The sequence below is a fragment of the Diaporthe citri genome (genome assembly GCF_014595645.1).
Source record: "Diaporthe citri strain NFHF-8-4 chromosome Unknown scaffold_2, whole genome shotgun sequence".
Taxonomy (NCBI): domain Eukaryota; kingdom Fungi; phylum Ascomycota; class Sordariomycetes; order Diaporthales; family Diaporthaceae; genus Diaporthe; species Diaporthe citri.
In genome coordinates, this window is record NW_025064847.1 from 4,975,158 (window position 1) to 4,999,325 (window position 24,168).

The window sequence follows — 24,168 nt, forward strand, 5'->3', positions numbered from 1 at the left end:
CATATAGAGCATATGAAACTCAGAGGCATTGATTGATTGCAGTGTGTGGTGTGTGTATTCAACGGCCTTCGAAACTTAATCTTTATATATATACAAAGTTCTCATCCATCCGATTGTTTCCAAGTTTCTGGGTTGATGGCTTAAACCTTCTCATACCTTTCCGGTGGACGTGGGATGGCCCTTGTTGCTGGGAGCGCACTCTTCCTCTTCTGTACAAAGTTGGCCGTTGAGGCCCGGTAGATCTACAGTCGCTTGCCTATGTAGTCCCACGTAACTCGGGTAGCCCACGAGGTCGCGAGACATGACGATGTGCAAGGCTAGGCAACTTTAGCCAGGTTCGACGACCGGCCCTCCGTCGGCAACGCCAACGTAGTTTTTTGGCAGCTGTCAGACCTGTCACGCGAGACGACTAGCTGTCCCTAGCCTGAGACACTGTCTCTTGCCTCTACCACCTCCAGCTGGCCGTCCGTGGGCCGTGGGCCGTGGCCATCGTGTTCCTGGCGCTCGTCCGCGACGCCGTCCACTCTAGTTTCTTTGGTTGTATGTACAGCTTTTGTACACTCTATCACCCGTCCGAGCCATGATGGCCGTGCCGCAAATAATGTGCCGACGGGATTCGGGTCCCCCGACTAAACCGTCCCGACGCACTGCCATCACTCTATGTGCGGCTTGTTCGAGCGGCCAAATAGACGCTCGCGGGTGCCCACCACCCCATTACAGCTCAGCGACCCTCGCCTTGGCATCCATCGTCTCCTGGTCCTCGCCCGGGGCGGCAAGCGGCTCCAAATCGGCGGCCTCGCCGGCGGGCGTGTTCCCGCCCCGCTGCACGAATCCCAGCAGCCGGATGCAACCCGCGGGCGTGATGCCCTCCAGCCTCCTCGCCTGGGCGAGGCTCTCGGGCCTCGTGGCCCTGAGGATGCCCTTCTCGACCAGGCTCAGGCCAAAGATGGCGTCGTAGTCGAGGTCGACGGGCAGCCGCAGCTGCTCGTCGCGCTCGAGCTTGTCGCGGGTGCGCAGCTGGCTGGCGACGTAGGGGGCGTAGGCGGCCTCGATGGCGACCCTGCCGCGGACGCGGGGCGGGAAGCCCATGACCTCGGGGATGACGCCGCGCTCCGCGAACGTCTCCATGGTCACGTTGGCCAGGCGCAGGATGTCCATGCCGTCGCGGCGCACCGTGTCCTCCTTGACGCGGAACCCGCTGCGCAGCCACGCCTGCGACGGGAGGCTGTGGCCCTGCAGCACCTTGGTCAGGTCCGCCATGGCCTGCTGCTCGTCCGTGTGTGTCGACCACCGCCTGTCTGAGACCACGCCCCACCGCCGGCCCTTGGCCGTTAGCCGCGTGTCGGCGTTGTCGGCCCGCGTCGAGAGCCGGTACTCGCTGCGGCTCGTGAACATGCGGTACGGCTCCGACACGCCCTTGGTCACCAGGTCGTCGATCATGATGCCGATATACCCGTCGCTGCGGGTGAGGCTGATTGGCTCCAGCCCTTGCGACGCGCGGCCCGCATTGATGCCCGCGATGACACCCTGACCGGCTGCCTCCTCGTACCCCGTCGTGCCGTTGATCTGGCCCGCGAGCCACAGGCCCCTGATGGCCTTGGTCTCGAGCGTCGACCGCAGGCTGCGCGGGTCCACGTAGTCGTACTCGACCCCGTACCCCGGCTGCAGCATCGTGACGTTCTCCAGCCCCTCGATGGTGCGCAGAAGCTGCTCCTGCGCCTCGGCCGGGACCGTCATGGACAGCCCGTTCGGGTACACGACGTCCGTGTCGAAGCCCTCGGGCTCGAGCCACACGATGTGCCTCTCCTTGTGGCCGAACCGGACGATCTTGGCCTCGAGGGAGGGGCAGTACCGGGGTCCCTTGACCGTTTCGCGGATGTGGATGGTCTTGTCGAGGTTCGCGCGGACGACGTCATGCGTCGCGCCGTTGGTGTAGGTCGCGTGGCAGAGCAGCTGGTCCTGGACCGAGACCGCGTCGTTGAGGTAGCTGAAGGGCATGGGCGGGTCGTCTCCCTCCTGGGGCTCAAGTATAGAGTAGTTTATGGTTTTCCTGTCGAGCCTCGGCGGCGTGCCGGTCTTGAGCCGGCCGAGCTGGAAGCCCGCGTCGCGTAATGACTTGCTCAGACCGAAGGTGGCTGCCCCATGCGCCCTGAGGGGTATGCCTCTAGACCGATGTGAATCTCCCCACCTAGGAAAGTCCCCGTGGTGATGATAACGTGATTTGTAGGAAGTATTTCCCCAGATTCGAGCCTCACGCCCGTGATCTTACTCTTGGCGCCCTGGCTGTGTCCGTCTGTGTCCTGAGCCTGCCCAACCACGATATCCGAAACACTACCCAGCACCACGCTCAGCCCAGGGTAATTGACCAGCTCCTCGCGCATGTGCTTCTTGTACAGCGCCCTGTCGATCTGCGCGCGGGGGCCCCAGACTGCAGGCCCCTTCTTCCTGTTGAGCACCTTGAACTGCACGCCCGCCTTGTCGATGATCCGGCCCGCCAGCCCGTCCAGCGCATCAATCTCCCGAAGTATTATCCCCTTGCCGATTCCGCCGAATGAAGGGTTGCAGCTGCACACGCCCAGGTTGTCGAGCTTCGGTGTGACGAGGGCGGTGCGCGCCCCGGACCGGGCGGCCGCGGCGCATGCTTCGGAGCCGGCGTGGCCGCCGCCTATTACCACGACGTCGAAGGGCCTAGTGGTTCGCGAGACGTGTTAGACAAGACATTCAACCCTCGCTGAATGAGAACCAACGGCGCAGAGTAGGGATGGGCGCGTACCTCGAGTCCTGTGAGACTGTGGCGAAGTTCCTCCGCCGCACCGGCGTTCGTACTTGTGCTGTCAGAGCCGTCGGGCATCTGAGCAGCCGGTCAGGCCTACTCAGGCCTCGAGGCTGCCATGCCTTCCTCATTTTGGAAACAAGGGCAACATTGACTGCAATGCGAGCAAAACTGTCCGTCGTATCGCGACGTTCGGGTGCTTGGCCTGGTGTCGTGAAGCCAAAAAAGCTTATCGCCAGAATCCTTATCTTATCTTATCTGACCAGACCACCAAAGGGGTAACTCACAGCCTTGGAAACAAACACAGCGCTCTGGCTCCCAGCTGAAGCGCGCGTGCTGCCAAGCCAGCTGAACCCCTTGACAGAAGTGAGGCGAAATCAAAAAACCAAAACAGACCAGGGGACAAAATGTGACATCCGCGGGGGGGCCTGAGAATACGACCGTACATGTACATGCGATACATGGACGAGCCCAACTAGCCTTGGTGCAGTATGCCAGCGTGAGACGCGCGACGATCGTCGCTGGCCAGAGCTGGCCGTCCGCATGGTGAGGTTGCATTTGGCCGGGGAACAAGTTCCCTCGCAACAATCCCATAAATCGTGCGATGCCGATGCTGCGCTGGCCGGGGTCCTGGAACGGTGGCATTCTTTAAGATTCCCATCCCACGCGCGCCGCCCCCCCTTGCCCATGCCGGCTTGGCATTGGAACGCGTGCCGACAGGCTCGCAAGACATACAGGGCCGCCGCATGCAGTGCTTGGTTAGTTTCCCGTCGGGGGGCCTGGGCCCAATGTCGTACGATGGGTATATCATTTTTTTTTATTTTAGGGCTGCATGCCCCCCCCCCATGGAATTGAAGGCTCGCCAGATCGGCAGTTACTTGGTACCTCGTATTAAACGGGATGTGGGATTTGGTAGCATCGGGCCTCAAGGAAACAAACCCGCGCGTGGGCTCGCTTCCCCAGACCCCAGACCAACCAGACGCCACTCAAATCGGACCGTTCACTTGGTCTACATACACACCCTCGACACAAAAAGAGACAAGGGCGGATAAAAATTGAACAAGTTGCCCATAATGGCAACGAAAAAGAAGATCCGACCTGCACCCTGGTCCTGGGAGTCGAGCCCGAGGCCCGCCCCTGACCTCACTGCCGGGCTACGTATTGCCTCGCTCATCGGGTAAAGACGAGATGAGATACAAGAAGACCTCGGCTGGGATTTCACTCATAGTGCCTCTCCTTCTTCATCCATTGTCGCCACAATGACATAGGTGGGGTGAGCCATGGACCACATGCGATTGGACGTGGCTGTGGAAAATCACACTCGCTATTACTGATAAATACTAATCCATGAGATTACCTGACCACACATTTTCGTCATCATCAATGTAGCATCACCAGACAAGAGGCTCGAGCGGGTCGACGTGGACTTGGATTGTGAAGACCTCCTTCTACCGTTTTGCCAGCCCCCGCGCGATGCGCTGTTGCCACCGGCGCTGCCCTCGTGCGACACAACCAACGCCGTCAATGATGCTACCTCCTTCCAAGCTCCTTTCGTAACCTCCCAGCCGTTGTGGTTGGCGGTGGCTCGGGCCATGACGACACAGCATCCTCCACCTCCTCTAAGAATGTAGTGGCATTGTGAATAGTAGTCCCGCCCAGCACCACCCGGATCCCCGGGGTTGACGCGTTGATAGTCGCAACGGTCCGTGCCTCTTCGTACGTTGCGCCTCCAACTATGAAAACGACAATGTCCTGTGGTTTGTCCCTCGTCGTGCCGCCCCCTTCGACGAATGGATATTGCCGCTCCGGTAGCTTGCCCTTGATCAGGTTCTGTAGCGTCATCTCGAGCAGCGGCGAGTGCTGGGTGTAGACGTTCTCCACGCCTTTCAATCCTTTGAATCTGCTTCCAGCCCCTGAGAAGATACCAGCAGAGTCAAAGAGATCTGTCAGACCTCCCGCAGCTTGCGATTGTTGCAAGGAAGAGTGGTATGCCAGCAATTTGGCCACAAGATCCGCTCTTCTGGTTGGGACACCACCAACCGTCGATAGAAGGTCGATGAGCATAGGCACCGAGTTGGACGAATGTTTCTCGTACCGCAGCGCGTACAGAGCCACCAGGCCGACTTTGTTGTCAACCGTCACCGCCGGTGACTGGATCAGCCTTTGAACGTTCTGGGACGCTGTCAGTTTCTGCGTCACAACAGAGCACTCAGCTTGCAGGGCTTCTCACCTTCAAGTCTGCCGCATGATTATCGTTGCAAGCAAGACTCTGTTCAACTTCGCTAACCTCCAAAAGGTTCTCGGCACCGACTCTCCGGCTGAGCTCCGAGACCAAGGTGACATGTTTGCTGACGTTTCCTGAGAGCTTTCTGAATTCTGGGTACTCTTCGATAAACCGTTTCATGTCCGAGATGGACTCAATGTTGGTGTTGTTCTTGGTCTTTGACTGATACTGCTCGACGTAGTCTTTGATGTTGCCGCCAAGATCGCCGAAGTTGAGGAACATGTTCGTCTTGAAGAAGGGGTCTTGGTCCGGAGAAAGCACAATTTCCTTCAACTCGGGCCGAATCTCTGGTACATCGCTCAAATCGACTTTGCCGTTGTCGATACCCAAAAGATGGTGCACCATAGCCTGATACGTCCATTGCGTCAAAAGCGGTGTCACAGGGTCGTCTCTCCTGTCTAATATTAAAAGAATAGGTGGCGTATCCACCTTCCGGAAATCGAATAATTGATCCTCCTGATTGATGTGATACCGCACCTCGGTCGCGAGCTTCTTGGCCAGGAAGCTGTTCTTTTCGTATCTGACGAGCGGCCTCTTCTTCAACATCAGGAGTGCTGCTATCACACCCTCTGTCGTTCGCGACAGAGTGTCCGTGTTCCACATATCGGGAGTCGTGCTCCATATCCGGTGCTGGGGAACATGGACATCGAGCGAGAAGAGATCTGCATTGGTGACTACGAAGTCGGCGAAGTGCTCCTGGACCAGCTTGACCACTTCGTGGTCATCCGCCTCGGCCAGCCGCTCCAGCGCGGATTTCTTGATGACGTTGCTGAAATAGAGGTGGTACTCTCCATATTTGGGGTCGCGAAGCTCATCGATGAGGAACTGTATCGAGTCTGAAGAGGGCCTGACAAAGCAGAGACATCTCAAATGGCGCATCTTCTCCCTGCTGGCATTCTCGAGCCGGTCAATCAGGTAGACCTCATGGTTCAGTAGGGAGGACTGAGTGATTGCTGTCGAGACGATCGGTACTGTGTCTCGGTCCAGTAACAGGATCTTCATCTTGGAAGATGCCGCACCGCTGGCGCTGTCTCCGGCCGAGACCATCTTGGAGACGGACCCAGCCACCGCCTGAACGACATCCATCTTGGGCAGGTGAAATATTGTTTTCTTGGATTAAACCGGGCACCAGGGCATCAGACGCTTCGGGACGGCCGTATACGATAAGAGGATCCAAAAGTGTACTTTGGTCCCTGGCTGTGGTTGCCTTCGGTCAGGGGTGTCGTCACCTCATCAATTGGACAAGTGGCCGGTTGCCAACGGTGGAGTACCTCGACTTGGTGGGTCCTTCAATGGCAGTTGCTCACGTACGAGTCAGTTATTTGTGAGTGATGGATGCTGTAGTTGGGAGAAGATGAGAGCAACCAGGCTGGGGTATCTTGTGCGGGTGAGAGCGGCGGGTGCGATGAAGTGAAGTGAGTTTAGAGATGCAGGTAGATGCGGCTCTGGCTATGGAGGTCACCCAGGTGCAGGCATTCCCGGCTGGCACCCCGGCTCCCCACATTCCACCCGTGCTACCAGTGGGTCTCAGATCAACAGCGGCAGCTCCTGCTCGGGATCTCCCACTTTTCTGACTTCATCGTCCGAACCAAACCCGTCTGCTGTGGCACAAGGCGAACGACGACAACCATGGCGGAGTCATGACATGACAGAATCAAACAAATCTGGACCGTACCACATCTGCGGCCCCATCGAGCCTCAAGATGGCATCAGATGTTTGCCCGACTCGTCCTGAGCCTACGTATGTCACCGGCCCGAAGCAAGCACTGCAGTCGCAAGCACAACTTGACAGAGGAGCTAATCCTAGATCATGCAGCTTTTCGTTCACACAGGGCTTCATCCTGGGCCAGATCTCAGTCGTCCTCCTGATCGCAGCCTTCATAAAATTCTTCATATTCGGTGACCCTCCTTCAGCCGAAGTGACCGCCTCCATACGAGCCACCGAGAGACGATCGAGGACCCTGGCACACAAGAAGTCTCTCCTCAGCCTCAGGACCGCCGGTCGACCGAGTAGCAGACAGCGCGAGCAGCAGCCCACTCTCAACAAGAAAAAGTCCAGCATACTACGTTCCGGCCCTCCGACGCTGACCATCGGGTCCATCCTCAGCAAAACATACTACAAGGTCGACAGCCACCAGCCCGAGTCCCTCGACTGGTTCAACGTGCTCGTGGCCCAGACCATCGCCCAGTTCCGCAGCGATGCCCAGCACGACGATGCCATCCTCGGCTCCCTGACCAAGGCCCTCAACAGCCCCTCGCGGCCCGACTTCCTCGATGAGATCCGCGTGACAGAGCTGAACCTGGGCGAGGAGTTCCCCATATTCAGCAACTGCCGCATTATACCCGTAGATGAAGATGGGCTTGCCTTTCCGCCGGGGAGACCCTTCGATGCTAACATGGCCACGCGCGAGGGCTGTCGGCTGCAGGCGCGCATGGACGTCGACCTGAGCGACGCGATCACGCTTGCCCTGGAGACCAAGATGCTCCTCAACTACCCCAAGAAGCTCTCCGCCGTGCTCCGTCGCCCTGTCTGTGTCGGTCGTGCGCTTCAGCGGGACACTATCCATCTCCTTCATCCCCAGCAACCCGTCCCAGTCGACCCCCACCATGATGACCTTCAGCTTTCTGGACGACTACCGCCTCGACTTCTCCATCCGCAGCCTGCTCGGCAGCCGATCGCGCTTGCAGGACGTCCCCAAGATCGCCCAGCTGGTCGAGTCGCGCCTGCACAAGTGGTTCGACGAGAGGGCGGTCGAGCCGCGCTTCCAGGAGATCGCCCTGCCGAGCATGTGGCCGCGCAAGAGGAACACGCGCGGCGGCGACGAGGTCATCGCCGAGGCGGAGAGGTCCCTCGGCAAGGCGAAGGGCGCCGAGATCAGCCGCGAGATGAGGAACCAGGCGAGAAGTCAGGTCGAGGCCGAGGAGGATGCGAGGGCCGAGTGGGGCTCCGAATCCTCGCGGCGAGACTCTTTGCGGTATCGCAGGCGGCCTAGGGCGGAGGATGTGTTCGCCGGGTCGGGCGGCATGCCTGGGTCGATGCCGGGGGTCAGTGTTGATATGACTTGAGGATCGGCTACTGAAGACGACAACTCCACTCGCGTTCCATCACAGCTTCACAGCCATCAGTTGGCATGCGTTTCGCAGAGGTGGTAGTTACCCGTGCGGTGCACGGTATCGACGGCAAACGGAACTTCACCAGGTTCCAGTGCCTAGATCCAAGGATACATACCTCGGCGAATTATGTATTGCAGTAGATGTGCAATTCCCGTGAGGGAAACATGCGCACACTGTAAGACAAGGCTTCATACTATCATCAAGATAAGGTTTTGCTCCAAAGCCACGAAACGACAGCTTCAATGTTTGGAATCCACCATGGTAAGGAGCCTAAATATAGAAGCAACGAAGAGCAACCGACGTGGTAGTGAGGATTTTATGTGAAGTGATCCAGCAATTCGTTACTTTTAGGCTAGTTTCTGTCTGCTGGACAATCTCATTCCCGCACTCAATTATACAAGCAAGATGTGTATTCAGATGACACCATTAAAGTAAGCCATTTTTCCATAAAACACCAGAGTGACAAAGGGGCATTCAGTGGACTATATGCAATTGCAACAGTGTGCACAGTCACGGCTAACTAAGACACTCGAGATATATCACCAGTCCTGCTTAATGATAGGTATTTAGACGATGGAACATCGCTTTGATAGGTAGCCACAATTTAAGGTTGGCTCTGCAGTTGGTAAATATAACATTTGTACCCACCTACCCAATGTTTGCCAAGAAAGTGAGACATGGTCTCATTGTTACAGCATGCCAACCAATGTTTACCTGATCATGACAAGCCATTCGGCACCTTGATGTACAACATTTGAAGGATACATTTGATACTTGTTGAGTTCGAGTTTCTTTGTCCATTCCTGTTATATATACATCTTAAGATTGGAAGACCTCGAGCGGCACATGGCCACACCCACCGAATTCTCTCTTATGGCCGCGAGGCTCTGGAGCATAGCTCTGTAACCTTGCCACCAACAGAACTCCGCTGTGAAAAACATGCCGGCTTGCCTCCGAGCATGAGATGTTGAGTAAAGAAGGTTAACTCGAAGGCAGAGCAAATGATATTCCTGGTATGAACAGCCCAAATGCAGCGTGCAACGGAGCGTCTCGGGTACGAATTTCCGAAAACAATAATCCTCATTCCTGGAACGCCGCCACCAGCAAACAGAAAACGCCATTCATTCTTTCTTGTTCGACTTCTTGTTCTCCGTGCGGGGGGTATCATCATACGGCAGCGCCTCCCCAGGCCCCGCGTATCCGCCTCGCCAGCTGAATGTCCTTCTGCATGATGGTGACCCTCTTGGCGTGGATGGCGCACAGGTTGACGTCCTCGAAGAGATGGACGAGGAAGGCCTCGGCGGCCTCTTGCAGGGCCTGAATCGCTTGCGACTGCCACCTGAACTCCTCGCCAATCGGTCTGAAGTTGATTGCGACCTCGCGAACCTGAAATTATGGTGTCAGCATCCGGCCGATTCCATGCGCCGTCGGGGTCGAGAGCCCCGTGGTGGGGGACAGGGGCTTACCAGCCGGGCAAAGGGGAGCTTCAGTAGCAACAGGTCGGTTGTCCTTTGGTATTGCCGGATCTCCCTCAGAGCCTTGGTTCCTGGTCGATATCTGTACCTCCTGCCTTGGGGCACTGGGTCGCCAGCTGTGCGCGCATGATCAGTTAGTAGGCATCATCCAGCGGCGCGCGGCGCAAGAAAGGCGGCTCGACTCACGCTGAACGTCGCTCCGTCTCCTCTTGGGAGGCATTGTGACTGGTCGAGATGCTAATCCGAGGCAGAGTCCAGCTCGGTGGACTGCAGCAGGAGACAGGCCAGCTAGTCAAGCGTAGGAGCGGAGGGGCTGCGCGAGGCGGTTTGCTTAGGCTGGGCGCAAAGGGCGGGCTTGGTGAACAAGAAGCGGTGCAGAAGAATCTGGCGCAAGATTCTAGTGTCGAGAATCAAATAAAGCGTAACTACAGGTATGCGCGCGATAATCGAGTACGAGGTTTGGAAGCTGTACAATGTTCAATTGGCATAAGAAGACCAAGAGGGGAAGGGGGCCGGGTGGCTGGACGCTGCGCAGGTGCTTTTGAAGGGGGAGAAAGTGGTGGGCAGGTGGGCAGGTAGGGAAGAAGCTCTCTACGCGCATGGCCCCCCGGCTGGACGCGTCTGGGAGTGGGCTTTCGCGCCAGACCCTTAATTGAGTGCACCAAATCCAGGTACGGGACGGGGCCACTGACTATAAAACGGGTGGCTGGGGTGTTAAGGACCGTGCACCGTGGCGCCTCCATCTCCGTGCATACTGATGGTTCCGTTTGGGAGCAGCCGGATTGATCCATTTAAGCCCTTCGATTTCCAGATCTGGGCGGAATCCATGTCTTTCATGCGAGGACGTGGTCATTTGGTGCACCGTATCTGAATGTAGACTTCTGTACAGATTGAGTAAACAACACGGGTTCGTTCATCAGGCGTTCCGTGGTCCCTGCCGTAGTGATAGTTCCCATCCCCTGAGTAAGCTGGCAGGAGTTTAGGAGGTTCTGGTGCTGAGCCGTTTGCTTCTGGAAGACACCCTGACCACCTCTTATCGACTACCAAAGAAAAAAAAAGGGGCCACATCAGCCTTCGTCATTCCGAGGTGGGTGTCCCGCATCATGTCATCCACGGCCGCCCCAACATTCGCTAACAGACAGCCCCCGGTTATTATTGAGTGTCCATCTGAAAGGACACCTTGACGTCTCATGCCGACAGAACCCCAGTTATTTCACAACATTCCATACATTTAAGAGGTCCCTCTCTTGATATCTCTGGTTTCATACCATCCGAGTCCCCATCCAACCGTTCAGCCCGGGATCGGTGCCGTGAGATCTCACGGTCCACTCCCTCTCCTCTCTCCCTTCCTCCGACCTGTCCGGTAGCGTTGCGAAATCGACCCGCCGTGCGCCAAATACCCCCACCATCCATCAACGCACATTCTACCGACGCATCCATCCGTCATCAGCATCGCCTGGGGAACGGAACAAGTTGCACAACATGGACGGAATGATGGGAGAAGGCGATCGCTTCCCGCTGGAACAGTGGTTCTGGGAGATGCCCGTTTGCACCAGGTGGTGGACCACCGCAACCGTTGTCACCAGCGCCCTGGTGCAGTGTCAGGTCATAAACGCCTTCCAGCTCTTCTACAGCTACCGCTCTGTATTTCACAACGGACAGGTAAGCCACCCGCCGGCGGGTCATGCGCCCGTTTCCCGTCCGAGTGGGCCAACGTTACTGACCACCGTTGACCACAGTACTGGCGACTCCTGACGACGTTCCTCTACTTCGGCCCGCTGTCCCTCGACCTCCTCTTCCACGTCTACTTCCTCCAGCGATACTCTCGCCTCCTCGAGGAGACCTCCGGCCGGTCGCCCGCGCACTTCTCCTGGCTGCTCCTCTACGCCACGGCCAGTCTGATCTGCCTCTCGCCGCTCGTGTCGATGCCCTTCCTGGGCCACCCCCTCTCGTCGACCTTCGTCTACATCTGGTCGCGGCGCAACCCGGACACCCGGCTGAGCTTCCTGGGCCTGCTGGTCTTCACCGCGCCCTACCTGCCGTGGGTGCTCATGGGCTTCAGCCTGGTCCTGCACGGCACGATCCCCAAGGACGAGATCATGGGCGTCGTCATCGGCCACATCTGGTACTTCTTCAGCGACGTCTACCCGCCGCTGCACAACGGCTCCAGGCCCCTGGATCCCCCGATGTGGTGGAGGCGGCTCTTTGAGGGCAGGAGGAACGACGACACGGCGAACGCCATCAACCACGAGTTCGCGGTCGCCGGTGCCGAGGTCGCTCCTGAAGTGCGGTAGTCGGGGATCTTTCTTGTTTACTATTGTGCATGCGAGTGTCGTATGCTGACACACATTGTTACGGCGTTATGGAATGCAGGTCAGGAATGCTTTTGTGCTGGACATGAAGTCTTAAGCAAATATAAAAAACATGGATTTACACGGCGTCGACGTTTCACACAAACATCGGAGGCTGGGTTGCAAGGAGGGGAGCGGGCTATCTTGGATGTCCTCGCTTAAATGTCTGTCGACTGGGACTGTTCCCAGCGTGAATAGACTTACATGAATCAACCAGTCCCATCATTTACAAGCAAGATTTGGCCAAATTCTTTCACCGTGCCCCGCTAGAAATTGATGACTGCTAATATCGAATTATCCCACTTCGTATGTACCGCTGTAGTCTTGAGCTATCAAGCAACTGGTCCGTAATGGTATATTCAATGATGTACCGGTCGAGAACCTAAACTTTCAATTTCATGTTTTCCGGCGACTGTTTCCTTTTTTTTTTTTTGACTTCGAGCACCACTCAGCTCAAGTACTGGCTCACGTACCCCTTCCGATGTGGGTTCTCGTCCAGCTCATTGCTCCTGTTCAGCGGCGTCCACTTGGGCTCCTCCTTGAAGAGCCGCATGGCGTGGACATACTGCATTAAACGCATCCACCAGTCAGCAGTTGGCCCTGGTACCACTCCCGATGCACCCCCGGGACACAAGAGAGGGTCGGATCACTCACATTCGTCTCGTCCGTGGTGAAGCGGTGGTATATCCCCGGCGGCAGGATGATGAGGTCGTCCTTCTCGAGCTCGATGCGCACCCACTCGTCGCCCTCGTTGCGCACGTCGAAGTAGCCCCTCCCGCCGCGGATGTACCGGATCTCCTCGTCCTCGTGCAGGTGCTCGTGGAAGAAGGATCGCACTTTCTCCTCGTAGACGTCGCCCATGGTCTGCGGCGACACCTTGACCTCGTCGCGGTTCTTGTACCCCCGCTCGCTGGCGAGCGCGTCCACCTCCGAGATGGAGGGCGCGTGCAGGTACAGCACGCCCACGCGGGCCAGCGCGTCCGTGGTCACGGCCTTGCCTGAGTCGTGGGGCTGGCGCTGGTCGCCCTACAGTAGTAGAAGAGAGAGTCCGTCAGCATGTGGTGCGCTCATGTGCTTTTGCGGGGTGGCGGTGGTGCGGTTTCGGTGTGCTGTGTTGGGTGAGTTGCGCCTTACCGGCTGGTTGTCGTAGAGGTATGCCTTCATCTTGTGTGTGTGCGCGCTGGTATAGGTCTTTGCGATGTTTTAGTGTCGGAGTGCTGGATGCGAACGGATCGCTGAGTCCGGGATTCTGAATTCGAAGGGTTCCTAGACAAGGCTACTAGATTTCTGAGTACAAAGCTGCGAGATGTGTTCGATAAATTTGGGCAATGTTGAGGTGGCCTGAGCACTTATGAGAGAGACTTTTGCTGGTGTCGTCGGCTTCGCTAATGTGAGCATGCCCAACTAAGAACCTCTCATTGGTTGTGGTGGAAAATGTGGTGGTCTGGCGTGCTCGCTCAGAAATGTGACGTCGGCGGGGGTGGGTTTGGTTGCTTATCTCCGGCCGATCGGAGCTACCTGCGTTTTGCGCCTCTTTTACCCTGCAGTTCAGGCTTTTTCTCCCTTCCGCAGGGCAGTCAGACGGTGTCTGGGATGTGGCCACTGGAGACTAGCAACTGTCGGATAGCTATTCATTATCAATGTATCGAGACATTTCTATCCCCCAGCAGAGCCAACATACCACAGCCTTTTGGAGGTATCCAGGTATCCAGGTATCTAAGCACTTCGTAACACAAAATATCCTACGGTAGATATCGAAACATCCACCCACTCCTCACCCCCGGCCGGTGCGGGGACAGGCCTCCAATTTTCCTTTGCAAGTGCCGACCCGTCAGCGTGGTTCCAGAGCGCGGGCACCCGGCGCACCGCCAATCTCCGGCCGTTTAAATCGTCAATGCCAACACTGCCACCAAGATGGGACGACACGAGGAGCCGTCAAACCCGGCATGACGAACTCCTTCCTGGTCTCACCGCGTTGAAACCCCCAGTCTGCGCAAGAATTGGGCCAACGGCTGTTTCAACGTCGCTCATCCCAACGACGATCTGCCGAACGTCACTATGCCAAGCTGGACAGCCAATCCGGTCGGTGTAAACGAGCTGGAAGCAGCGTCCCAGTAGTTTTCACGGCAATTGGCCCTTTCACAAGTGCAACCGCGATTCTGCGCTGGCTGTGGACATTAGGAGACGTCTCCGTCCCTGCGCATGCTTTTGCCAAACTTTCACCATAATCAGACCTGAACGCCTGGCTATCCTCACCCTCAGGAGTAGTCTCAATCTCATCCAACATGGCGTCGGGGAGCTCTCTAGATCTGAACTCTGAACAGGCGAGGAAACTGCAGTTACCTGCGAGCTGCGATCCCCCCCAGCCAGGCAGCCCCACGAAGCAGCAAGTATGGGTTGTAAGTAGTCCTTTCAGAAAGCAGTCGCACTTCGCTTCGTTCGTATCTAACGCGCCTCAAGGTCTTTGGTGGCACCGGCCACATGGGGCGATCTCTCGTGAGGAGCGCACTTTCACATGGAGACCTCGTCGCCAGCGTGGGGCGGAATTTCGAGTCGCCCCAGCCTAGTGATGCCGGCCTGCAGGACCATTGCCTCAATCTGCAATGCGATGTGAGGGCGCGGGACTCGGTGACCCGCGTCTACGAGCGGGCGCTGGAGCACTTCGGCCGCGTCGACATCGTGGCCAACTGCTCCGGCTACGGCGTCATTGGCGCGTGCGAGGACCAGGACGAGCACGAGATCCGCAACCAGTTCGAGACCAACTTCATGGGCACCCTGCACATCCTCCAGTCCATCCTGCCGTACTTCCGGCAGCAGCAGGCCGGCCGCTACCTCATCTTCAGCTCCACCTCGGGTGCGCTGGGGGTCCCGGGGCTGGGCCCGTACTGCGCGACAAAGTACGCCGTGGAAGGCCTCATCGAGGCGATGCTGTACGAAATCGACGCGTTCAACCTCAAGGCCACGCTGGTAGAGCCGGGCCTGGTCCGCAGGGACGAGCCAGACTCGCAGACCAACCCGCTGCCGACGTGGGGCCACTTCCTCATCAAGCCTGCCAGCGAGCCATACAGCCAGGAATCGTCTCCGGCCTTGCATGCGAAGAGGATGGTGACATGGCTGGGCGACCGACAGCCCACGAGCGCGGTCAAGTGCGCCGAGCTGGTCTGGCAGCTGGGACACTGCTCGTACCCTCCACTGCGGCTCCTGCTTGGTAGCTACGCCATCGAGAGCATCCGGGACAGGCTGAGGTCAGTGACGGAGGAGATTGAGGACTGGAAGCATCTGAACTTCCCCGTGCCGCCGGGGGAGGAGGGCTCGCCGGAGGCGGGGGACAAGAAGGCCATCAAGGAGGAGACGAGCGAGGAGAGAGGCGAAGATCCCGCCGACTTGACAGATCAGGGCGATACTATAATGGCTGCTGCGTAGGTGGAGAGAAGAAGACTGCGGAAGGCGGCGAAGAGGGAACAGACTGGCCTCGAGATGTAGCAGATGTACATTGTTACGCGCGATTCACCATCAAAACCAAATTAATGTAGCATGCGTGCACGCATATTCTGTATTGCTGTGTCTTGTGCTTGGTGCAGCGCGTAGGCATGCGACAATACAGAACGACCTGAGAACATCATGATGTTGAATGATAGCTTGGGGCCTACGGTAATCTATCTGGAGCACGTAGATGCTCTCAGAGTTCCGCTCTTCGTACCATTCCGGTTTGCCCATCGTCTTCTACGCTGCGTAGGGTCATCTTCTTGGGGAGTCCTCTACAGTAGATCGAAATAAATCGTCTACAGTTCATCTCTCTCTCGGGCAAGGTGTGTTGCTTACTGTGTACTTGCAGTAGACTATAACGACGTGGCTCGTGTTGAATTTTTCTGGGGCAAACCGGTTGTTCTAAATTTACAATGCACCGCCCAGAGATGCGCGGCCGAGGCTTGAACCTTGGGACCCTGACAGCAGCCACTAATCTTGCAGTGTTACCTAGCCAGGCCCCCCTCGGTACACTGTCTCCCCCGATCTGGCTGGAGTGCCTGGGGAGAGAAAGGGGCGTGCATGCATGTGGTCGGTCTGGAAGCCGGAATAATTTGTTAACAGGTATCGCAATCAACCCGCTCCCTTTTTGCGCCGCCTCCAGTCCTGACGCGTCTCCCTTCCTCACCTGCAAAGCGAAGAGCAAAGCCAGACCTTTTCAGCTTCCCGAGAGTCTTTGTGACCAGCTCTTGCCCGCAGCACTGGACGGACGCTCGAATTACTGGCTACACTCAGTCCCGTCGACCTTCTCCCTCCGTCCTCTCCATCCGAGCAAAAGCCCCCCGGGCTCACCGTTGGACGACATCCAGCCCCTGAACTCGACACTCGTGTTCTTCGCCCGCAGTCCTTCGTTCAACCGGTGCGAGAATTGGTCTGGAAACAAAATAAACGGCAGCCAAGATGTCTTCAGACAAGAAAAGTGATGACTTCGTGCTGCGCATGCCCGAGAGGGGCGACTCCTTCCGCGAAGAGAAGGACAGCTTTCTCGAGCGAAGGGCGTCTCACAGAGTCAGTCCTCCGGGGCTGCACGACAAGCTCGCCAAGGTCCAGAACAACCCCGGCGTCTCTATTCTCGCGTACTGCTTGTCGTCCATCTCCATGACCGTGGTCAACAAGTACTGCGTCTCTGGCAAGAACTGGAACTTGAACCTTTTCTATCTGGCTGTCCAGGTATGCCTCGATCCGCGCAAAGACACATCAGAGGAGGATCCCGCTGACCATCGGAGTAGTCCATCGTCTGTATCGCTGCCATCTTGATCTGCAAGAAAGTGGGCATGATCACGAGTCTGGCCCCCTTCGACACGGAAAAGGCCAAGAAATGTGCGTCGAACACACACGAATGCGCTGGAGAATGCCAGAGACTGACAGCATCCAGGGTACCCGATCTCTCTGCTACTCGTGGGCATGATCTACACGAGCACCAAGTCCCTCCAGTTCCTGTCGGTACCTGTCTACACGATCTTCAAGAACCTGACCATCATCGTCATTGCATATGGAGAGGTCCTCTGGTTCGGCGGAGAGGTGACGCCGATAGCCCTGCTCTCCTTCGGATTGATGGTCCTCAGCTCCATTATCGCCGCGTGGGCGGATATCCAGGCTGCCCTGTCGGGTGGATACGACGCGTCTGTTAGCGTGTCGACCTTGAATGCGGGTTACGCATGGATGGGAATGAATGTCTTTTGCACCGCTTCATATGTCTTGACCATGCGGAAGGTCATCAAGAAGATGAACTTCAAGGACTGGGACTGTAGGTGGAACCCCTACCACGATTGTGACGGGACCGTTGGCTAATCTTCCACAGCGATGTTCTACAACAACTTGCTCACCATCCCCACGCTCATCGTTGCTTCCCTCATCTTTGAGGACTGGAGCTCTGCGAACCTTCAACTCAACTTCCCCGAGGAGTCCCGCAACGCGCTGATCATCGGCATGATCTACTCCGGTCTGGCGGCCATCTTTATCTCCTACTGCTCGGCCTGGTGCATTCGTGTCACCTCTTCAACGACCTACTCCATGGTCGGCGCCCTCAACAAGCTGCCCATCGCTGTCTCCGGTCTCATCTTCTTCGCCGCTCCGGTCACGTTCGGCAGCGTTTCGGCCATCATCCTGGGCTTCATCAGCGGCATTGTCTATGCCTGGGCAAAGATTCGGTCGACCGAGCAGTCCAAGAACTCGCTGCCAACGCAACAGCCCGTGATGAGCGCCAGTTCGCAGAGCAATAAGGATGCTTCGATGTCATAGAAGAGCGAGAAGCAAGTGATCCTCGAAGGCGTCAACAAGCTTGGGCGGCCCACTTGCATCTGATGCGGGTGTGGAACTGGCATTGCTCAACCATGAGCCCCCACGATTTTGGAACAGGCAAACACTGGGGCATCATATTTGGGTTTCATCCTTGTAAATCAGTTTACCCTTCCCATTCTTGCACTCTGGGTTTGTTCCTGGAATAGAATTGGGCGAACGGACTGTGTCCTGTAAGCCGTCACACGTGTGTATGACTACTACAGCTTTAATGATGGATGCCACACATGGAAGAGGTGCACTTCGCGGGATGGCGTTTGGCGCGTCCTTGCTGATGGTAGAGGACCAATGTGCTCAGTAGCAAATGATTATGAGGCGCCAGAGGCTGGCATCCCAGAGATGCAGGATGTCATGCATAATTTGCATGCTCCAGGCGGAGATTATATTACAATTAATTCACGATACTTATGAAATTCCAGCTGGTTTAGCACAGGTTTTGGTCGTTCTTTTGCAGTTGTGAATGGATAAAATCGAGTTTGCCAATTGTCAACTGGAGGAAGTGAATAAGCTGCCGAGAGTCTGCTTATCGCTCTTCAAAGCTGAAATTCTAAAGTCAAGTGATCCAAATCATTGAAACACACATGTGTTCACTTGGGTCAGTAATGCTCAACTTTGCCCAGCTGATTTCTCGTTACAGCCACACTAAACAGGAGGCGTGCTTGAGACCCCGGGTAAATGTATTGGTGGCCCGGCCCACCCACCGCCTCCGGTAAACAGAAGCGCATAAGACACTGGCGCATGACATCACACCAGGCAAGGTGTACCAAGCCTGACCTCAAAAAGCTGCCGAGTCGTGAGGCTAGAGCCAAAACTCCCCAACAAATAGAACTAAGTTTTTACCGGGAACCCTCTACGCAGGACAGGAGTCCTGCCATTGTTACTTGCTTTGGTCTTAACCACTTTCTTTTGGTCTTTCGTTTTCATAGAATAGATCAAGGACACTACACGTCTGTGAGAGGCATGGACTGACAAGCCGCCTTCCCCTGATCCGAAGCTGTCTCCTCCCAACATACAGCAGCAGCCGCCCCCCCCCCCTGGCATTCAGGATGTTGCCCTACATACATGCTCGTAAGCTCCTGAACCATAGGTCTTCATTTTGGGTGCTCATGTGCTGACTTCGGTGACTTGACAGCCTTTGTCTACCTGGCGGGCCTTGTTGGCGCCGGCCCGGATGAGCGTGAGCTGATGCCCCTGAGGCTCAAACATGCCGGGCTGTTCTGTATGATGCTGATGTCCACAATCTACTGCAGTCAAGCTCATTTTCTCGATCTTGCTCTCATATCCGTTGGCAGGACTGCTGAAGCGAGTCCCTGATGCGACGCCGGCATACAAGAATCTATTCAGCGCTGCGTACGTTCTGGGCCGGACGAAGAACTTGACCAAGCGAGCAGGGAACGAGAGGAGTGTGAGAGTATTTTGCTAACTCGTGTGCTTTTGTGAAGGGTCGGTGTCTTCTACCTAGTTGGTCTCTTCGACCTGTGGGGTGGCTTGCGAACCATTCTCATCGCTGCCGGTGGCGCATATGGCATCGCCTACTATCTGCGCGGAAGTCCCTACATGCCCTGGATCGCCTTCGTCTTCCTCATGGTCCACATGAGCGTAAACCAGCTGGACCGGCAGTTTGCGAACGACCCCTCGAGCGTGGACATCACGGGCGCCCAGATGGTCCTGGTCATGAAGCTGAGCGCGTTCTGCTGGAACGTGGCCGACGGCACGCTGCCGGAGGACCAGATGTCGGACTTCCAGAAGGACAGGGTCCTGAAGGAGCTGCCCAGCCTGCTGGACTACGCCGGCTACGTCTTCTTCTTCCCATCCCTGCTGTGTGGCCCGGCAATGGACTTCGCCGAGTACAGGCGGTGGCTCGACCTGAGCATGTTTGAGGTGCCCGCGACCGCGGACCCAGCAAAGAAGCCGCCGACGCGCAAGAAGCGCCGCATCCCACGCAGCGCTACGCCTTCGATGTGGAAGCTGGCGACTGGTCTCGTATGGGTCCTGTGCTTCCTCAACTTCTCGGGCTGGTACAACACGGACCTGCTCCTGGACGACAGCTACATGACCTACAGCCTGCCCCGGCGCCTGTGGGTGCTGCACATGACCAACTTCACAGCGCGCATGAAGTACTACGGGGTCTGGTCCATGACCGAGGGCGCCTGCATCCTGGCGGGCCTCGGGTACAACGGCTTCGACCCCGTCACAGGCAAGGTCAGCTGGAACCGGCTGAGCAACATCTACCCCTGGGGCGTGGAGAGCGCACAGAACACGAGGGCGTATCTGGAAAACTGGAACATCAAGACGAACCTGTGGCTGCGGCACTACATCTACCTGAGGGTCACGCCGAGGGGCAAGAAGCCCGGGTTCAGGGCTAGCTTGGCAACCTTCACGACGAGCGCGATCTGGCACGGCTTCTACCCTGGGTATTACCTCACTTTCGTGTTGGCTAGCTTCATACAGACCGTGGCGAAGAGTAAGTGTTCATTTACTGCTGCAGGCCCTAGAGATTTGTGTGTTAACAAGTAACGACAGACTTCCGGCGGTACTTCCGGCCTTTCTTCATCGACCCGGTCACCCAACAACCCACGTCCCTCAAGCCATACTACGACTTCTTCTCCTATCTAGTGACGCAGTGCGCCTTCTCCTTCGTGACGACCCCGTTCCTGGTGCTGGGCTTCGCGGACAGCATCAAGGTGTGGGCTCGGGTCTACTTCTACCCGGTGGTCGGCGTCGCGCTGAGCATGGGTTTCTTCGCGTCACCGGCCAAGGCGTTCCTCAAGAAGAAGATCGAGGAGCGGAGCTCCGCCGCGGGCGTCCAGCTGAGGAAGTCGGCCTCCACCGAGTCTCTCACGGCCGGAGGGAGCAGGGACCATGAGCCGCTGGTGGGGCCGGGATTGTCGTCCGACCTCAACCGTGACGTTGGTGAGATTGTGGATGAGGCACGGATCCAGTGGGCTGAGAAGCAGAAGGAATTGAGGGCGAGGAGCTTCAAGGTGAAGGATGGAAAGGCGATGTAGTCAAGGCTGGGTGTGAAGTCGGTTGACCACGACTTGGGGCTTGTCAGGGTTTGGTTGTAGTTCAGCAGAGCCTGCCCATACTGCCGTCCATGGAATGTTTGACCTGGTCGGCATGTGTAAGATGGCATAGTGGGACTGGGTGCAGCCCAATAGCTGGAAAAGAACGGAAGCTACTAATGCACAGTGAATGGAGTGTGGCCAGAGACATCCCCACGTATAAAGGAGTAGTTTCTACAAGTAGGACTGGTTATCTGTAAAGTTCTGGTGACACGTATATCCTTTCAGGACTTATGAATGATGTGCAGGTGCTTTGAATCCTGGATTTCTGGATATTGAATCCGCATGCTCATCAGGCCAGTACCTAGGTACTTCGGTACTTTTCTGAAGCTTGTTTGCTGGAGTGAGGTGGTCCGTGGGCCGGCCTTGGTAGCTATGGGGCCGGCTCGTTGCAGGGTGGGTAGCAACCATTAACGCGTCGCGTATATGCGGCACCTTTTTAGGCAAGCACTTCGCTGCACCTCCAACTTTTCCCTCCTGCAATTGCGACAGCAGTTCGCAGCAACCTCCAGCATCTTCATTCATCAACCATTCCTAGGCTTTCAAGATGTCGATGTAGGTCCCCCCATTGTGGAATCCTCCCCCGAAGACCGAGTTCCGATTCCACCTAATGTCGCAAACGTGGCGAGCCGAGCTGACGAGATGGCCGACCTCAGGGAGAGCTTCGATAACATCTACTTGGACCTGTCCAAGGAGAGCGGCAAATGCCGATTCTCTGAAGCCGGACTTGGTTGGAAGCCCGCCGGCGGTGGCGATGCAGTCACCCTCGAATCGAGCAACATCGCCGGCGCACACTGGAGTCGAGCTTCGAAAGGCTACGAGGTCAAGATTCTGCAGCGAAATTCCGAGGTGATGCAGCTCGACGGTTTCCAGCAAGAGGTTCGCCACCCATGCAGACATTCTACCATGACCATAGATCCCTGACAAATGCGACAGGACCACGAGCGATTGACCCGGGTCTTCAAGAACTGGTACGGTCATGCCCTCGACACAAAGGACCACTCACTGCGGGGCTGGAACTGGGGCAAGGCGGAGTTCACAAAGGGCGAGCTCACCTTCAGCGTCCAGAATCGACCAGCCTTCGAGATTCCTTATTCCGAGATCGCCAACACCAACCTGGCAGGCCGAAACGAGATCGCTGTCGAGCTCGCCAACAATGACGGGGAGAAGGCTAACGGCCAAGCCACCAAGGGCCGCAAGGCAGCCGCAGCAATGGACCAGATGGTCGAGATGCGGTTCTACATTCCAGGGACGACTACAAAGAAGGAGGCCGAAGGCGAGGAGGCTGGCAGCGACGCTGACGAGGAGGAGGTCCAGGCTGCGCAGCTGTTTTACCAGACTCTGTTGGACAAGGCGGACATTGGAGACACGGCTGGCGATACCGTCGCCACCTTCCAGGATGTCCTCCACCTTACGCCCAGAGGCCGTTTCGATATCGACATGTACCTCACGTCCTTCCGACTTCGCGGCAAGACATACGACTACAAGGTGCAGTACGATGCTGTTAAGAAGTTCATGGTCCTCCCTAAGCCGGACGACGTCCACTTTCTGCTCACCATCGGCCTGGATCCTCCTCTGCGCCAAGGTCAGACGCGGTATCCTTTCGTTGTGATGCAGTTCAAGAGGGACGACGAGAGCACCATCGACTTGAACATGAGCGAGGAGATGCGCAAGGAGACGTACGATGGCAAATTGGAGGCACATTACGAGGAACCCATGCACCAGGTGGTGACTAAGATTTTCCGGGGTCTGTCCAACAAGAAGGTGTCCACGCCTGCAAAGGACTTTGAGACGTGAGTCCACTCGCTTCGATCTCCAGGAAGGATCCTGGCTAACATGCAAACAGGCACCGTCAACAGCAGGCGATCAAGTGTTCCATCAAGGCTAGCGAGGGCTTCCTCTACCTGCTGGAGAAGGCCTTCATGTTCGTGCCAAAACCGGCCACCTATATTTCCTTCGAGCAGACGCAGTCTGTAACCTTCTCCCGTGTCAGCGGCGCGGTGTCGGCTCTTTCTACCTTTGACATCACAGTGCAGATGAAGGGTGCCGGGTCGCAGCAATTCAGCAACATTAACCGGGACGATCTGAAGGCACTCGAGTCTTTCTTCAAGCTGAAGGGCCTGCGGGTCAAGAACGAGATCGACGAGGACGAGAAGCTGCTTAAGCAGGCGTTGCGCGCACAGGAGCTGAGCTCGGATGAGGAGGTCGTCGGCGGCGCGGCGGATCGCGGCTCAGCAGACGAGGACGAGGAGAGTGTCGATGAGGACTTCCACACTGAGTCGGAATCCGACGTCGCAGAGGAGTTCGATTCCGACCACGAGAGCTCCGGGTCTGGCAGCGGATCAGACGACGCGGACAGCGGGGTTGCCGACGACGACGGAGACGAGGGAGATGACGACGCGGAGTCGCCTCCCAAGAAGAAGAAGAAGACGTCGTCCTAGGCTATCTAGACTCTGTATTGGGGAGGTTGAGCTTTGAAAACGGAGAGGTCAGGGCCGGCGTTCTACGGTATACGGACGATTACGAAATGTCCAGGGCAGCATTGAGATTCCTAATCGCGATAGGGGACGTTTGTTCTTTTTCATCATGGGGGCTGCATGAGTTTCCGAAGATGACCAGGGGCCGTGTTCGCGCACGAGGCGATCGGTGCCATGGCAAATAAAATACTTTCCAGCCTGCCAGTCCGTGGGCTCCTTTTGCGTGATGCAGTTGAGGTTGCGGGATCAGCACCTGGATGTTTACGTAGAAAAGGTTTGGACGAACAATGCGGCACGTGGCCGTGTGCCGTTAGAAGGCCGGCCTAGTGGGATGGAATGCGCCGGGTGAGCATGGATGACAGGATGGACAGGCCCAGCCCCGGAGCCGCTGCAAGCCCTTTATTTTTGATTGCCCCACCACCACCAGGTACTTGGCCTGCCGTCCGGTACGGATGGATACCTGCCTAGGCAGTCAGTCTAGCTGGGCAGGGCAGGGCGCCACCGTAATGAGATATTCCGTAACCAACCCAGCCCAACTCAACCCACCCGCCTGCTGCTTTGTTCCGCTCCCAACGCCCAATCGACCCCAAGCCAATAAATATCAACAGCTACCCTCGTCATAATTGCCCGCAAGGAGAACTTGGTCCGCGGGTGCGTGGTTTGACTTTTTGCCGAGCGCCTGCCCTGCCCTGTGCTGCCCTGCCTGCCTTGCATCTCTTCTGCTCATCCGGCCCCAGCATGAGCCTTTGATAGCTGCCCCGCCCTCCACCCAAGATACAATGCTGCATGCTTGCCTCCGACAAACG

General features: G+C 56.9%; 10 protein-coding genes across 10 annotated transcripts; 6 read left to right on the forward strand and 4 right to left on the reverse strand.

Moving 5' to 3' along the window:
• Window positions 1-714: 714 nt before the first annotated feature.
• Window positions 715-2,904, reverse strand: INS49_006915 (uncharacterized protein; the record flags this gene model as incomplete). The annotated part of the gene is made up of 3 exons (XM_043167682.1): window positions 715-2,162; window positions 2,270-2,688; window positions 2,774-2,904. The coding sequence occupies 3 exons, from the start codon at window positions 2,902-2,904 to the stop codon at window positions 715-717; spliced, it is 1,998 nt and encodes a 665-aa protein (XP_043028826.1).
• A 1,399-nt stretch (window positions 2,905-4,303) lies between these two features.
• On the reverse strand, window positions 4,304-6,143 carry INS49_006916 (uncharacterized protein; the record flags this gene model as incomplete). Its single annotated transcript, XM_043167683.1, has 2 exons — window positions 4,304-4,945; window positions 5,061-6,143. 2 exons carry the CDS (start codon window positions 6,141-6,143, stop codon window positions 4,304-4,306), a joined length of 1,725 nt encoding a protein of 574 aa, XP_043028827.1.
• Window positions 6,144-6,760: 617 nt separating this feature from the next.
• On the forward strand, window positions 6,761-8,123 carry INS49_006917 (uncharacterized protein; the record flags this gene model as incomplete). The annotated part of the gene is made up of 3 exons (XM_043167684.1): window positions 6,761-6,798; window positions 6,874-7,585; window positions 7,653-8,123. 3 exons carry the CDS (start codon window positions 6,761-6,763, stop codon window positions 8,121-8,123), a joined length of 1,221 nt encoding a protein of 406 aa, XP_043028828.1.
• Window positions 8,124-9,338: 1,215 nt separating this feature from the next.
• Window positions 9,339-9,866, reverse strand: INS49_006918 (uncharacterized protein; the record flags this gene model as incomplete). The annotated part of the gene is made up of 3 exons (XM_043167685.1): window positions 9,339-9,557; window positions 9,638-9,762; window positions 9,833-9,866. The coding sequence occupies 3 exons, from the start codon at window positions 9,864-9,866 to the stop codon at window positions 9,339-9,341; spliced, it is 378 nt and encodes a 125-aa protein (XP_043028829.1).
• Window positions 9,867-11,128: 1,262 nt separating this feature from the next.
• On the forward strand, window positions 11,129-11,940 carry INS49_006919 (uncharacterized protein; the record flags this gene model as incomplete). The annotated part of the gene is made up of 2 exons (XM_043167686.1): window positions 11,129-11,308; window positions 11,386-11,940. The coding sequence occupies 2 exons, from the start codon at window positions 11,129-11,131 to the stop codon at window positions 11,938-11,940; spliced, it is 735 nt and encodes a 244-aa protein (XP_043028830.1).
• Window positions 11,941-12,445: 505 nt separating this feature from the next.
• On the reverse strand, window positions 12,446-13,161 carry INS49_006920 (uncharacterized protein; the record flags this gene model as incomplete). Its single annotated transcript, XM_043167687.1, has 3 exons — window positions 12,446-12,562; window positions 12,652-13,023; window positions 13,132-13,161. 3 exons carry the CDS (start codon window positions 13,159-13,161, stop codon window positions 12,446-12,448), a joined length of 519 nt encoding a protein of 172 aa, XP_043028831.1.
• A 1,121-nt stretch (window positions 13,162-14,282) lies between these two features.
• On the forward strand, window positions 14,283-15,420 carry INS49_006921 (uncharacterized protein; the record flags this gene model as incomplete). The annotated part of the gene is made up of 2 exons (XM_043167688.1): window positions 14,283-14,396; window positions 14,458-15,420. The coding sequence occupies 2 exons, from the start codon at window positions 14,283-14,285 to the stop codon at window positions 15,418-15,420; spliced, it is 1,077 nt and encodes a 358-aa protein (XP_043028832.1).
• A 1,002-nt stretch (window positions 15,421-16,422) lies between these two features.
• On the forward strand, window positions 16,423-17,763 carry INS49_006922 (uncharacterized protein; the record flags this gene model as incomplete). Its single annotated transcript, XM_043167689.1, has 4 exons — window positions 16,423-16,692; window positions 16,752-16,842; window positions 16,898-17,269; window positions 17,324-17,763. The coding sequence occupies 4 exons, from the start codon at window positions 16,423-16,425 to the stop codon at window positions 17,761-17,763; spliced, it is 1,173 nt and encodes a 390-aa protein (XP_043028833.1).
• Window positions 17,764-18,866: 1,103 nt separating this feature from the next.
• On the forward strand, window positions 18,867-20,828 carry INS49_006923 (uncharacterized protein; the record flags this gene model as incomplete). The annotated part of the gene is made up of 5 exons (XM_043167690.1): window positions 18,867-18,888; window positions 18,953-18,997; window positions 19,071-19,170; window positions 19,263-20,284; window positions 20,344-20,828. The coding sequence occupies 5 exons, from the start codon at window positions 18,867-18,869 to the stop codon at window positions 20,826-20,828; spliced, it is 1,674 nt and encodes a 557-aa protein (XP_043028834.1).
• Window positions 20,829-21,432: 604 nt separating this feature from the next.
• INS49_006924 (uncharacterized protein) lies at window positions 21,433-23,326 on the forward strand (the record flags this gene model as incomplete). Its single annotated transcript, XM_043167691.1, has 4 exons — window positions 21,433-21,440; window positions 21,542-21,764; window positions 21,822-22,678; window positions 22,732-23,326. 4 exons carry the CDS (start codon window positions 21,433-21,435, stop codon window positions 23,324-23,326), a joined length of 1,683 nt encoding a protein of 560 aa, XP_043028835.1.
• Window positions 23,327-24,168: the final 842 nt, after the last annotated feature.